Consider the following 15,983-nt stretch of genomic DNA (forward strand, 5'->3'; position numbering starts at 1 on the left):
CCCAAATGGGGAAGGAAATAGTCACACAGGTCCAAGAAACCCAGAGAGTCCCAAACAGGATAAACCCAAGACAAAACACCCCAAGACACATATTAATCAAATTAACAAAGATCAAACACAAAGAACAAATATGAAAAGCAGCAAGGGAGAAACAACAAATACCACACAAAGGGATTCCCATAAGGATAATAGCTGATCTTTCAATAATTGCTAAAGGATTTTCTCTAGACAGGAAACACAGAAAGGTTGTATGAATGTGAACCCCAAACAACAAAGCAAATGGCAACGGGACCATTCTTATCAATAATTACCTTAAATGTAAATGGGTTGAATGCTCCATCCAAAAGACAAAGACTGGCTGAATGGATGCAAAAGCAGGACCCCTATATAAGCTGTCTACAAGAGACCCACCTCAAAAGAAGGGACACATACAGACTGAAAGTGAAGGGCTGGAAAAAAATATTTCATGCAAATGGAGACCAAAAGAATGCAGGATTCACAATACTCATATCAGATAAAATTGACTTTAACATAAAGGCTGTGAAAAGATACAAAGAAGGCCACTACATGATGATCAAAGTATCATTCCAAGAAGAAGATATAACAATTATAAATATATATGCACACATAGTAACACCACAATATGTAAGGCAAAGGCTAACAAATATGAAAGCGGAAACTAACAATAATACAATAATAGTGGGAGACTTTAATACCCTACTCACAACTATGGATAGATCAACTAAACAGAAAATTAACTAGGAAACATAAACTTTAAATGACACAATGGTTCAGCTAGACCTAATTGATATCTATAGGACATATCACCCCAAAACAATTTCACCTTTTTCTCAAGTGCACACGGAACCTTCTCCAGAATAGGTCACATCCTGGGCCATAAATCTAGCCTTGGTAAATTAAAAAAAAAATTGAAATCATTCCAGTCATCTTTTCTGACCACAATGCAATAAGATCAGACCTCAATTACAGGAAAAAAAATATTAAAAATTCAAACATATGGAGGCCAAATAACATGTTTTTGAATAACTGACAAATCATAGAAGAAATCAAAAAAGAAATCAAAATTTGCATAGAAATGAATGAAAATGAAAACACATCAACCCAAAACATATGAGACATTGTAAAAGCAGTGTTAAGGGGAAGGTTCATAGCAATACAGGCTTACCTCAAGAAACAAGAAAAAAGTCAAATAACCTAACTCTATACCTAAAGCAACTAGAGAAGGAAGAAATGAAGAACCCCAGGGTTAGTACAAGGAAAGAAAACTTAAAAATTACGGCAGAAATAAATGCAAAAAAACAAAAGGGACCACAGCAAAAATCAACAAAGCTAAAAGCTGGTTTTTTGAAAAAGTAAATAAAATCAACACACTGTTAGCCAGACTCATGAAGAAACAAAGGAGAAGAACCAAATCAACAAAATTTGAAATGAAAATAGAGAGATCACAACAGACAATACTGAAATACAAAGGATCATAAGAGACTACTACCAGCAGCTATATGCTAATAAAATGAACAGCTTGGAAGAAATGGAGAAATTCTTAGAAAAGTATAACTTTCCAAACTGGAGTGAGGAAGAAATAGAAAACCTTAACAGACCCATCACAAGCACGGAAATCGAAACTGTAATCAGAAATCTTCCAGCAAACAAAAGCCCAGAACCCGATGGCTTCACAGCTGAATTCTACCAAAAATTTAGAGAAGAGCTAACACTTATCTTACTCAAACTATTCCCAAAAACTGCAGAAGGGAAACTTCCAAAGTCATTCTATGAGAGCATCATCACCCTAATACTAAAGCCAGACAAAGATGCCACAAGAAAAGAAAACTACAGGCCAATATCACTGATGATCACAGATTCAAAAATCCTTAATAAAATTCTAGCAAACAGAATCCAACAACATATTAAAAAGATCATACATCATGACCAAGTGGGCTTTATCCCAGGAATGCAAGGATTCTTTAATATCCTCAAATCAATCAATGCAATACACCACATTAACAAACAGAAAGATAAAGACCATGTATTATCTCAATAGATGCAGAAAAAGCCTTTGGCAAAATTCAACATCCATTTATGATAAATATCTCCAGAAAGCAGGAATAGAAGGAACATACCTCAACATAATAAAAGCTATATATGACAAACCCACAGCAAACATTATCCTCAATGGTGAAAAAGTGAAAGCATTTCCCCTAATGTCAGGAAGAAGACTAGGGTGTCCACACTCACCACTACTATTCAACATAGTTTTGGACGTGTTGGCCACAGCAATCAGAGCAGACAAAGAAATAAAAGGAATCCAGATAGGAAAAGAAGAAATAAAACTCTCACTCTTTGCAGACAGCATGATCCTCTACATAGAAAACCCTAAAGACTCTACCAGAAAATTAGAGCTAATCAATGAATATAGTAAAGTTGCAGGATATAAAATTAACACACAGAAATCTCTTGCATTCCTATACACTAACAATGAGAAAACAGAAAAAGAAATTAAGGAAACAATCCCATTCACCATTGCAACAAAAAGAATAAAATACTTAGTATATCTACCTAAAGAAGCAAAAGACCTATAGATAGAAAACTATAAAACACTGATGAAAGAAATCAAAAAGGACACAAACAGATAGAGAAATATACTGTGTTCATGGAATGGAAGAATCAATATTGTCAAAATGGCTGTACTACCCAACACAATCTATAGATTCAATGCAATCCCTATCAAGCTACCAACGGTATTCTTCACAGACCTAGAACAAACAATTTCACAATTTGTACGGAAATACAAAAAACCTCGAATAGCCAAAGCGATTTTGAGAAAGAAGTATAGAACTGGAGGTATCAACCTGCCTGACTTCAGGCTCTACTACAAAGCCTCAGTCATCAGGACAGTATGGTACTGGCACAAAGAAAGAAATAGAGATCAATGGAAGAAAATAGAAAGCCCAGAGATAAATCCATGTACCTATGGACACCTTATCTTCGACAAAGGAGGCAGGGATATACAATGGAAAAAATACAACCTTTTAACAAGTGGTGCTGGGGAAACTGGTCAACCACTTGTAAAAGAATGAAACTAGAACACTTTCTAACACCATACACCAAAATAAACTCAAAATGGATTAAAGATCTAAATGTAAGACCAGAAACTATAAAACTCCTAGAGGAGAACATAGGCAGAACACATTCTGACATAAATCACAGCAGGATCCTCTATGACCCACCTCCCAGAATATTAGAAATAAAAGCAAAAATAAACAAATGGGACTTAATGAAACTTAAAAGCTTTTGCACAACAAAGGAAACAGTAAGCAAAGTGAAAAGCCAGCCTTCAGAGTGGGAGAAAATAATAGCAAATGAAGCAAGACAAAGGATTAATCTTAAAAATATACAAGTAACACCTGCAGCTCAATTCCAGAAAAATAAATGACCCGATCAAAAAGTGGGCCAAAGAACTAAACAGACATTTCTCCATAGAAGATATACAGATGGGTAACAAATACAAGAAAAGATGCTCAGCATCACTCATTATCAGAGAAATGCAAATCAAAACCTCAATGAGGTACCATTACACGCCAGTCAGGATGGCTGCTATCCAAAAGTCTACAAGCAATAAATGCTGGAGAGGGTGTGGAGACAAGGGAACCCTCTTACACTGTTGGTGGGAATGCATACCAGTACAGCCACTCTGGAGAACAGTGTGGAGATTGCTTAAAAAACTGGAAATAGAACTGCCATATGACCCAGCAATCCCACTCCTGGGCATACACACGGAGGACACCAGATCTGAAAGAGACACATGCACCCCAATCTTCATTGCAGTACTATTTATAATAGCCAGGACATGGACACAAGCTGGATGCCCATCAGGAGACGAATGGATAAGGAAGCTATGGTAAATATACACTATGTAATATTACTCAGCCATTAAAAAGAATTCATTTAAATCAGTTCTAATGAGATAGATGTAACTGGAGCCCATTATACAGAGTGAAGTAAGCCAGAAAGATAAACACCAATACAGTACTAGCACATGTATATGGAATTTAAAAAGATGGTAACGATAGCCCTATATGCAAAACAGAAAAAGAGACACAGATGTATAGAACAGACTTTTGGACTCTGTGGGAGAAGGCGAGGGTGTGATGTTCTGAGAGAATAGCATTGAAACAAGTATACTATCAAGGGTGGAACAGATCACCAGCCCAGGTCGAATGCATGAGACATGTGCTCAGGGCTAGTGCCCTGGGAAGACCCAGAGAGATGGGATGGAGAGGGAGGCGGGAGGGGGGCTCGATATGGGGAACACATGTAAATCCATGGCTGATTCATGTCAATTTATGGCAAAAATCACTACAATAGTGTAAAGTAATTAGCCTCCAACTAATAAAAATAAATTAAAACAAAAACAAAAAACAATCTTCTCCAAGGCCATAGTTCAAAGGGCATATATGTGTGTCATTTGTCAGTGATGTCATATTTCCCCTGTTGGGATTTAACCACCAAAACGGAATTTAAACAATATGCAAAAATGAGGATTAAGACACAGTGCCCCACCTACATACACCTGGTGACAGGAAAGGCTCCTATTGTATTCAAGGGACAGGCCTGGATAGACCTCAGGCAGGAATAGGCCCTGGGAGTCCTGGATGAGTCATTAAACAGGCTGCCACGGGTGTTTTGTCTTCTTTGATTGGGAAGACCTTTCAAAATTAATTTTTTTTGTGTGTTTGCTTTGGTGGGCAAAATTTTTCATGGTATAGACCCTATAGGGGAAATTATATCAGAAATATATACATATATCTTCAGCAGTTAAATTTGTTGGTTTGTATGTCCCCAATGATCTTTCTTTATAAATAGAAAGGAAACAAACATGTTCAGTATGCATTCAGTCTCTTTTTAAATCAACCAGCTTGAATTACATTCCTTTCTGTCCCCACTGCACTCCCACGTGTAGGCTAGAAATAAAAACCTGCAGAGACTGAAGGCTGATTCCAGCACATGGTTGTGGACATTTCCTTCCCACTGATTTTCTGGGAAAAAAAAATTTTAATGCTAACATTAAAATCAGTAGATTGTACATAAATATCCAACCTTCTCATTCTCTTGAAAACATGGCAGACTGGCCTGCTTTCCAGCATGGTTTAAGTAGAGGAAAGAGTGCTCCAAGGGGTCAGGGTCCAGCATGGCCACCTAGTCCTACTATCATTTCTCTTGCCTCCTGGGGCCATGAGTTTGTGAGAACTAGACTGCTGGCTCTCTTAAGATAAAGACTACTTTCGTCTTGATCAACTTTAACTTTGAAGCCTTTAACCCAGAACCCAGCACACAGTTCTTCCTTGTACGTTTGTTGGATGATATAAAATATCTTGTGGATGCATACGACATTTTTTCCATACTAAAACCAATGCAATGGAAGTACTGCTCTGCCCTAAGTCTTTGATGCAGACTGGCATCACAGGTGCCCTGATCTCTGCCATTAGACCCACTACCTAATGCCAGTTGTATGTCCCTGGGCTGTCCCTGAAGTCTTCACTTTGCCGCTTGACAACTTATCTTCTTAGCAATCTCCTCTCCAACAAAGACAGCAATGCATATCTCATGAAGTGGCTAGGAAGATGACATGAAACCATGAATGTTGAGTATGGCCCCTAGTTACCATTTTCATGATGTTCTTAGCAGATTTTTCTCCAAGTAAGCAAGGTTCTCCGTCTCCTTAGATGTCCATGCAGATCAGTTAGATTCTCCAGCCAAGCTTCAAGGAAGAGATTACAGTTCAATTGTCTGTATTCTGAGAAGCTTCAAAGTCCACTTGCCAAGGACACTGAGGAAGGTAAAGATTTTATCGAAAGCTTTGTGTTTTTATCAGATCTATTAGTGGCATAAAGGGGAAAACTAGGGTAAGTCAGAGCATATATAACTAGGGGCTCCTGGTCACCAGTACATGCTAAGAACCTGAACTTCCCTGAGTACTTGGAGCCAGGAAAGAAGCATGAAATGGCTTGTGCTCCTCGGGCTGGTGGCCTTCTCAGATTGCATAGTCAAGTATGTATGGGGACTGTAAGCTGCATCATCTTCCTTTCTCGGATTTTTCTTTTCATCTGGTTATTCTTCCACCCATCAGGTTTAGATGGGAATGAATATTTCCCTGACAGTCTTGAAATTCAACCCTTACTTATTGATAAGTACCTTGCTTTAGGAACTGTGGATCCCAAGGGTGTTGGTGTAGATTTGCATGGTTGCACAACTCTTGGGGTCCAGTCATGACCTATTGAAAATGCAACTCCTTACAACTGTTCAGTGCACAGTCTATGCAGATGTAGGTGTGGTCCTGTGGAATGGCACTTTTCTACATTTTATTCAACATGTCCTCTTTGTTCCCTCTCTACTTCAGTGTGTATATGTCTATGTCTGCATCTCTGTATCACTATCATTTACCTCTCCTTCTCTTTGGAAGTCTCTGTGAGTGTATTTCTCCCTGTGTTATTTTCTTTTAATTTTTCATTTGACTCATCCTTCCTTCTCGAGCCTCTGAATTTCCCTTACTTGTTGCCTATCTCCTGGATTCTTCTTTCAACTCCCTCTTCTCTTTCAACTTGGAGGAAGGTACACTGTTTTATATACCGATTTATATCTGACAAGCAGTGTGACCACAGCGAACTCAGTAACCTCTTGCATTTCAAATTGCTCCCTTTTGAAGAGCATAAGAGTCCCCCCTTCTACCTCCTTCCTTGAGGTTCTATGAGAAGGATACAGTGGAATGGCAACAGCAATGCTAATGGCTGTCATTGTTGAGACTTCCTATTTATCACGTACCTTATATTCTTCACTTTATTTACCCCCAAGATATTCTATTTGGAGGGGGATTGGACCGAGGGGGAGACTGAGACACCACATGGTCATATGGCTTATCCCAGATTGCAGAACAGAACCCGTAATCAAACCTATGTCTTTGTCATGGTATATGCATAAAATTCTGATAATAATATGCCTCATAAAAATGATTACAAAATACACAGGGCCATTACAATGACGGTTTTACCTTAACACTGACAGCTAACTGTAGCTTCCTCTTTGTTTTCTTTGTCAAATGCTCGGTAAAGAATACCTCTAACGAGAGTGAATATCATGAGAAAAACCCGCAGTGAAAAAAACATGCTGAACAATTTCCTGAAGGAACATGCTTACAGACTCTACCTGACTTCTTCTCCTGGCTCAAACATAGCTACTCACCCCGTGAGAAATATCAAAGATGTGAGTATTTTGGGAGGATGGTGCTCCACAGCGCCCTCTGGTGCTCTAGACTAGCACCAGGGCTCATCCGGAGGTGCCAGGTGAGATGTTGGGGTTGGGGTTCCTGCAGGAGGCAGAAACTCTGGAAAACAGGGACCCCACCCAGAGGAGAACACACTCTCATCCTCAACTGTTGCTCTTTGTGACTGGGCCCGGCAATTACCAGGTGGCAGGTAAATATCCATTTCTGTGTCAAATATGTGTCATTAATTTGACGGAGATTGTTCCCTCTGAAATAAGTGAGTCAGTTACAGATGAAGAGTGAACCGTCACTGATCAAATGGCAGAACCAACGGCAAATCATTGTGAATTCCCAGGCAGAAGAGTTCAGTTTCCACAGAAGCAAGACCCACAGCCGTAAAAAGTTACTGAACCCATATTCCGTGTAAGGCCATAAGTATCTAACATTGTGGTTACTGCTTTTAGATTAGAAAACGGGCTTATTCTGTCTTCAAGAATGCTCATGCTGGCCTGAGAGATAGGCATATTAGTAAATACATGTCAAATGAAAGGGTCACCTCTGTGCTTGATTGAATGTGGTCTGAGTTTAGAGGGAGTGGCTGAGGTTGATCAAGAAGGACCTCCTGGAGAAGGGGGCGCTAAGGCTGGGTTTGAAGAGACTACAGAGCTTCTCAAATGAAGGCGCCAGGACTTCCCTGGGTGTGCAGTGGTGCTGGAGGTCCAGTGGTTATGCCTCTGCACTTCCAAAGCAGGAGGTACCACTTCAATGCCTGGATACAGTGTCAATATCCTGCATATCATGCAGCACAGGAAAAATATATCAAATGCAGGCACCTCTGTGACCAAAGTCAGTGAGCTACACAGTGGTTAGGAAGTGATCTCAAGAGATATGTGACATCCAGAGGGAGGCATGTGTGTGGGAATAGAGGGTAGCCAGTTCTGCACTAACCCACTCCCTCCTTTTCCCTGTAGATAATATATGTGGGTAACATCACCATTGGAACACCCCCTCAGAAATTCCAGGTTATCTTTGACACAGGCTCATCTGACTTGTGGGTGCCCTCCGTCCTTTGCACCAGCCGATTCTGTTGTGAGTACAGACACCCCATACCTGGATCATCTCCCATTGCCCTGCCACTCTGTTTTGCACCCTTGGCACCTGATGACACTTATCTCTTGTGTCTGCAGCTTCACACGCTTTGTTCAGACATCGTGAGTCTTCCACCTTCCAGCCTACCCAAGAGACCCTCAGCCTCATATATGTTTCTGGGAGGATGAAGGGAGTTGTTGCTCTTGATACCGTTCGGGTAAGAGTGTAACAAATGCTGAGTCAGGACTGGCTATGGAGTGACCACTGCTTGCAAAACAGATGCAGGACCTTCTGGCAGGACCCTTCCTAGCCTAACTCCCATAGATATTGGCCATCTTACCCACAGGATCCTGTCCCTGGGGCGGCACTGCCCGTGGTGACACAGGAGCACACAGTTTAGCTAACCCAGAGAGTGGCTTGAGATGGGGACTTGCAGATTCTCTGCCCATGAGAACTTCAAGGTTCATTTTGCGGGGAGTGAGAAGAGGGGAAAAAAGCACCCACTTTTATTCTCAGACTGTTCCAGGCACTTTCAGGTGGTAACTGGCTTAGTCCTGCAACAACCACACACAGCAGTTACTCTGATTAGCTCATGAGACATATGAGGAAACTGAGGTGCAGACAGCAAGGGCCTTGCTGAGAACACACGCGTGGTAAACAGTGGAGCTCGGCTGGCTTTTCAGGACTGAAGTTGCTGTGGGGTGTTTGGGGACAGGATAAAACTGATCTGGGGACCCTCGGGGCAGTCAAGGGCTTCAGGTATCCAAACGGGGAAACTGGACGCCTGAGAATTTAGGGGGCCTGATAAATGAGTTCTCACTCTAGGGGGGCTTGGAGAGTCCAACAAAACTTATGGCCTGCCTCCCCCAAAGTACGTGAGTAGTTCCCCTCACTCTTTCTCTCTCATACACACTCACAGAAAGACCCACATATCCCTAGAAGTGAATCCCTGGGCAGTAATTTCATAGATCACTGCAATTAAGATTGTGTTTTCGGCTTCTGTCTTCCTGGACAGATGCAGAATCCACAGTACCTTACAGAGAATGCAGTCCATTCCTGCCATTAGGTCACAGTGATGCCAAAGAGAAGGCTGCATTGCACTTGGCGCATTTTGTCCACAAGGGGGCACCAATGGGTCCTGGCCTGACTCTTGGTTGCCCCACCTGTACAGAAGCCACGGGGCCAATTTGACTCACTCAGGTGGTGTTTTTTTTTTTTTTTTGTTGCTGTTTGTTTGATTGTTTGTTTTTCTCGGTGCTGTTTTTCAGAGGGGCAGATGTTTTAAAATTCACAGCCTCTCACAAATCGAACCCAAATTCCCGTCTCAGCTTGGTCTAACCGCCTGAGGTCCACCGACCACAGAGCCCAGCCTCAATTCTTCTCTGAGGATCTAATGGCAATGCACCCCAGCCTAGTCCTAGCCCCAGTTCATGTATCTGTAAGTGGGATCACTCTTCTCTCCCACAGATTGGGGACCTTGTAAGTACTGACCAGCGATTTGGTCTAAGCATGAAGCAATCCGGGTTTGAGGGAAAGCCTTTTGATGGCGTCTTGGGCTTGAACTACCCCAACTTATCTTTCACTGGAGGCATCCCCATCTTTGACAACCTGATGAATCAAGGTGCCATTTCTGAGCCGGTTTTTGCCTTCTACCTCAGCAAGTAAGTCTGAGATGGAAAATCCATTTCTCCAAATTAGCTGTGATTTGCTTTCAGGTGTAGGATATTTATAGAACACTTGATAAAGAAGTATGCTGAGAGATAATCTAATCCAAGATAACTATGGCCCCAGGGCCCTACCTGGCTTCACCATTAGCTTTTATATATAACGTTTTATTGGAACATAACCCTGCTCCTGGTCTCAAGATCAGTAGCCTGGTCTAGGGGGATGAGTGAGGAGAAAAACTAATGGAAGGCAACAGGCAACAAGTTGAAGGAAAAGGCATTAGGATTTGCTTGCATATTTGATAAGGAAGGAGAAGGTTGGTGGGTATCTTTCCTTCCTCATTAGCACTTCACTGTGAGCCCAGGACCAGCTACCCAATTTGCAGGAGCCAGTGAAAAATGAAAGTGTGGGACACAAAACAAAAGTGTGGGACCCCTTGTTCAAGAAATATTAGGCATTTCAAGACAGGGAGAGCAGAGGTGGGGTTCCTTCTGAGTGTGGAGCCCTTTGGAGAGTAGAGGTCACAGGCCAGTGGAGCCAACTCTGGGTGACCTGATCCCACAGCCTTAGCACTCCCAGGCCTTGATTTTCCTGAGAAAATGACAAGCTGGACAAGGAGAGAGCCAAAATGCTTCAGTACCCTGTCCTCTGAGGGTGTCTGAGCACTCAGGTCACAAGAGGTCCAGGGCATCTTCAGAAGATATAGTGGTTGCAGTCCAGCCAACTGACTCAGATTCTACCCTCCTCTGTGCCACTCAAAGCCAGTAACCACCTCAGTCTGGTTCTCAATCGCTCCTAGAGTGGATATCTGCATCTGTAGATGGGGATCTTGTTAGGGCCTTGATGGGTGGAGAAGCAAAGCTCTCAGACAGTGATGTTGTTACCGTCCTCCAAGGATCTCCCTGCTGTCTTCTCTCTATAGAAGCAAGCCAGAGGGCAGTGTGGTGATGCTTGGTGGGGTGGATAAATCCTACTACCAGGGAGCACTCAACTGGGTACCATTGATCCAAGCAGGCGACTGGCGTGTCCACATGGACCGGTAAGCCTCTCCCTCTGAGGGTCAGCCCAAGGGATGCTCCCACTACTGTACATGGACACAGGTAGACACACAGAAATGCATTCTCAGGCAAATAGACACAGAGACTTATACACCACCCACAATGACACAGATAGACCCACAGACACATGGAAACACAGAAGCAGACACATATAAACATACACAGAGACACATATAAACATGCAAAACTTGCATAGCTAATCAGAGACACAGAAGGACACACAGAGACACATACAAACACACAAGCACATAGATACACAAAAAGCCCATTGGTTCATAATCCCCAGGCCTCCTGACCAGGGCTCTGACCATGGTCCTCACAGGGTCCAGAGAGGTCTGTACAGCTGGAGAGCCTTGCACCTGCTACCCTGTGAGGTGGGGAGCATGGTCAGAGGACTCTGCAGTGTGGTGAACAGGATCAGGGAGGATTTCACCAGCCTGGACATAGTTATAAGATAACCAACTGTCCAGGGCTACCTGGGACCAAGGAAGTTCTCAGTACAGATAAATGTCAGTTTAAAAACAGGGCAAGTCCTGAGCAAATGCGGACAATGGGTCTCCTTATGGAGAAGCTACCCAGCAGTGGAGAGAGGTTGGCTGCAGTCTTAAGACGTGAAAGCAACTAATAAAAAAGACACCCCACATCCCTGGGCACAGAGTGGGACAGGGGCTATAACTGAGAGAATCAGGAAGATGGGATCCGGGAGTGACCTGAGGACAAGAGGCAATAACTGAAATGATTTTGTGTGATATGCTCAGACAAAAGCTGACCTGTCCTTTGAAGTTTCTGTGGGCTAGTCATGTATTTCCTGTGCAGGGTCTCAGGGTCTGAGCTGGTTGTAAAATCAGTCCTGGGAGACACCCTCTACCAGAGGAGCCTCTGTCTCCCCCTTCCTTCTATGAGAATCTGCTGCTCTTGCAAATCTCCATCTTCACTCTGTGTTTGACCCATTATTTGCTCTCCACCAGATACAGCTCTCTGGATGTTTCTCATTATTTTCACAGTCTTCATTCACTCATTGAACAGACACACATTGGGCATCCACTGTGTGCCACGCACTTTAGGGAAGCAATGAGAATAAAACTCGCCCTCACATCTAAGAAGGCAGATGCACAGAAATGATACACACACTTAGTGAATTGACTTTGGTACATGCTAGACGTGAGGAAGTGTCTACAGAGAGTGACCAAGAGAGGAGACTGATAAATACCAGGGGAAATTCTTCCTTGAAAACAATACAATTAAGCTGGAATCTGGAAGATGAGAAGAACTTTGCTAGTCAAAGGGGAGGGGACTCTTCTAGGAAGGAAAAGCAGCTTGTGTCAAGCTACAAAAGATCCTGGTGTATTCAAGTGCTGCATTCAAGGATGTGAAGGGAGGTGCTATTTCAGAGCGACCTCGATGTGCACTTTGTCACACTCTCTCTTAGCATCTCCATGAACAGACGCATTATTGCTTGTAATGGTGGTTGTGAGGCCATTGTGGATACCGGGACATCACTGATCCTTGGCCCAGGAAAACTGGTCGATAACATCCTGAGGCTCACCGGTGCCACGCCACGGGCTTCTGAGGTGAAAGTTCATGCCCCGGGGTCACTCCCAGTCTCCACACACAACAAGGATCTCCAGGGGCAACCTCTCTCCCCCTCTCTCTAAAGCACTACGTTTCATGTTCTGCGGTCAATACCCTGCCCTCTATTGACTTCACCATCAATGGCATCAACTACCCAGTGCCAGCTCAAGCCTATGCCATCAAGGTGAGGGGACAATACTGAGGGTTGATTCTGAAACTGGAGCTTGCAGGAATCCCTGGGCTGCTGCTGGGAGAAGGGCGCCCTCTGCAGGCCATGTCACACCATTTAGATGCTCTGAGCCTTGTGGCTGGGCCAGTGCCTCCCACAGAACCAATCACTTGAGAGTAAAGGGCCGTCTGGGACACTGATCATCCTGAAATAAATGTGGAGACGCCACACCATGCTGGCATGGTGGGAGTCACAAGGTGAGGGGAACACTGAGGCCCTCAGTCCTAGAAGAGCTTCAGTTCAATCTGAACACTTAGGTGCATGAACACGAAAGTCAGTGCTAACAGTCCCTGAAATAGGCCATGTTACAAGGTGAATGGCTGGGGACAATCCCAGTGTGCTTTCCCATCATAAATTAACAGTCTCCCTTCCCTTCTCAAAGTTTTCCTGCTTTGGATGATAAATTACATGGTCAGCCTAGATCTCGGCTGCTTCTTCCCCTTCTTCTGGCCAGGTGCCCCCTTTGTGAATTAGGGTACCTGACCCCTCTGTTGGGATGTTGGATAGGAAGGTGAATAAAGGGTGCACAGTGACTGCTCACCCCGCCACAGGGTGGAGGCTTCATGTCAGCCCCCTGTGGGAGTACATAGCAGCTGATGGGCTCAAAGAAGGCTTTGAGGAAGGGAGGGAATTTCAGGAATTCTAAGACAACAAACTCGTGAAGCCATGTGGAGGGTTGCTTGGTTCTAGGCAACACTACACTGGATCCCATGCAAATGGCATCCCAAGGTACTCTGCACTGGGGCACTGGGGACTTACTAGGGGTGATGAGGGATACGGACTGACTGGTAGGAATGGGCAACCAGAGTACGTTACCCAATAAGGCCTGGAATGGCCAAAGAGGGTGAGTGAGCCGAAGGAGGTTTTCCACAGTTCCTGTTTAAGTCTTCAAGAACGTGTTGAGGGCACTGCTATATTTAAGATGGATAACCAACAATGAGTTACTGTGTAGCACAGGGAAGTCCACTCAGTTACATGACAGCCTGGATGGGAGGGGTATCTTTGGGACCAGGATACATAGCTACATACAATTGAGTCCGTTTACTTTCCACCTGAAACCCAGAATATTGTTAATCAGCTATAATCCAATAAGAAATAGTTTTTAAATAAAGTTTGGATTGTGGGAATGCTGTAGGAGTACCTGCATTCTCAGTAGAGAAAACAAGGAGCAGGAGTCAGGAGGAAAGAAACAGGGAGTGAGGAGAACCAGGGGACACCCTTGTTCTTTTCTCAAAATTGTATTGAAGTGTAGCTAATCTTCAGTGTTGCCTTAAGTTCTGCTGGACAGCAATGTGACTCAGTTATACACATAAAAACTATATATTCTTTCTCTTAGTCTTTTTCATGTGGTTTATCACTGAATATTGAATATAGCTCCTTACTCTCTACAGTAGGACTTTGTTGTTTATCATTCCACTGTTTCCCCAACTCCCAGTCCTCCACTCACCGCACCCTTCCTCATGGCAGCCACATGTATGGGCCCTTTTTGGTTTTGGATGAACTCTCACATCCCCTGCTGCTCATAAAACCACTTGATACTTATCATAAGAGGGAAATTAAACCAAGAACGGTGCTGGCCTGGATAATGGGGGGAGTCACATGTAAGGGCTCAGGCTGACTTGTGTGTGTCTCTGACTCTCCCAGGATTCTAGCGGCGACTGCTATATCACCTTTAAACAGCTCTAACCGAGTAGATCTACAGAGACCTGGTACCTTGGTGACATCTTCCTGAGGCTGGATTTTTCAGTCTTTGATCGAGGAAATGACAGGATTGGCCTGGCACAGGCAGTGTAACCTCTTGGAGTGATTCAGGAATCAGTAAGACCACTCCTAACACACCCTCACTCACAATTAGGGCACTCCTGCCCAGGATGCTGATGAACTGCATTTGGTGGTCTGCACACCCTATTCTCAGTAAAGAATAAAGAGTTTTACTCGTAATGGTGCTGAAACAAATGGGTGCCTCTGTTTGTGTCTGGGAGTGAAGGACCTAGAACCTAGTCTGAATCAAAACTGAGAGGAGCCCAACTCCAACTGGCTTCAAGGAAAAGGCAGACTCATTGAAATGATTCTGGGAATCCAGGACACAAGAATCAGAGCAAATACAGAGATCTCAGTGACTGGACCCAAGAAATCAGAAGTCATCAGTTCTCTCTTTCCCACCCTCACTCTTTCCCTTTGCTCTTCTTTGGGGGTCTGAGCCTGACAACTTCCTTCCTTAAGTCTTCTACACCTAGTGAGGGAGTCCAAACTACCTGCCCTAGGGTTTTATATCCCCAAGGCATCACCTAGTAAGGAAAGAAGCTCGGGGATATCAGCGTTCAATGGTGTTCTCTGAATGACCCACCTCAGATCACATGCACAGCACCAGATCAGCCATCCTGGCAGGACCATGGGGTCCTAAGACTGGCTTTACATGGTCATTGGCCCTGACCCAGCAGCACACATTATTCTCAGTTTCCTCCAGAACTACATGACTGAAGCTGGGGAGAGGCAGCCCCAAGGATAGTGGCTAGGGGATGGTCTAGGCCATGGAAGAGTTCGTGATGAACCACCAACTTCACCACCTCCTCATTCAGAGGATATTCTAAGGGGTAAAGAAATAGTCTCTCTTCATCCCATGTCAGATGATCTTATTACTGGGCTTCCCCTCCAGGGGAGTTTGGTTGAGGTAGTTCATGCAGAGCTGGTTCCCTCTTGTTCCCACACTGCAGTCACCAGCTCTCTGCCACATATGCCTGCTCTGTCCTTTCCAGTCCTACTGGTAAGTGCTGGCCCCAGTGGATCCCGGAACCATCCCCCTCCTCCAGGGCCCAGTTTGCACCTTCCTTGGCCTCCAGTGCTGCTGGGGAGAATGCAACACATGTATCGGGGGACCCAGGGTACACAGAGCCTTCAGCCTTTCTGAGCTTCCTCCAGGGGTGGAGCTACAAACTCTTTGCTTGGATCTGCCATGGTTAGGTGCTTTTGCAGGGGAAGCATCCATTCTTTCCACCTAGAGGCCCTCAGTAGATGCCTCAGCTAAAACAGCAGGGGTCAGAGGTTGATTTCCTTTCAGATTGACTGGTTTGATCTCCTTGTTGTATAAGGGCCT

The 15,983-nt window shown here is 44.0% G+C and overlaps 1 protein-coding gene across 1 annotated transcript; it reads left to right on the forward strand.

Moving 5' to 3' along the window:
• The first annotated feature begins 6,013 nt into the window (after window positions 1-6,013).
• LOC133066244 (pregnancy-associated glycoprotein 1-like) lies at window positions 6,014-14,575 on the forward strand. Its single transcript, XM_061157112.1, has 9 exons — window positions 6,014-6,066; window positions 7,125-7,275; window positions 8,248-8,365; window positions 8,464-8,582; window positions 9,833-10,026; window positions 10,953-11,069; window positions 12,518-12,659; window positions 12,746-12,844; window positions 14,534-14,575. Exons 1-9 carry the CDS (start codon window positions 6,014-6,016, stop codon window positions 14,573-14,575), a joined length of 1,035 nt encoding a protein of 344 aa, XP_061013095.1.
• The last annotated feature ends 1,408 nt before the right edge of the window (window positions 14,576-15,983 follow it).

The sequence above is a fragment of the Dama dama genome, chromosome 2 (genome assembly GCF_033118175.1).
Source record: "Dama dama isolate Ldn47 chromosome 2, ASM3311817v1, whole genome shotgun sequence".
Taxonomy (NCBI): Eukaryota; Metazoa; Chordata; class Mammalia; order Artiodactyla; family Cervidae; genus Dama; species Dama dama.

What these genes read in the sequence shown, in the direction of transcription:
- LOC133066244 (XM_061157112.1), top strand. Translation starts at nt 6,014, where the DNA reads ATGAAATGGCTTGTGCTCCTCGGGCTGGTGGCCTTCTCAGATTGCATA. An exon ending in CCGTGAGAAATATCAAAGAT is followed by an intron (nt 7,276 to 8,247) that starts GTGAGTATTTTG and finishes TTTTCCCTGTAG; the next exon opens with ATAATATATGTGGGTAACAT. An exon ending in TTTGCCTTCTACCTCAGCAA is followed by an intron (nt 10,027 to 10,952) that starts GTAAGTCTGAGA and finishes TTCTCTCTATAG; the next exon opens with AAGCAAGCCAGAGGGCAGTG.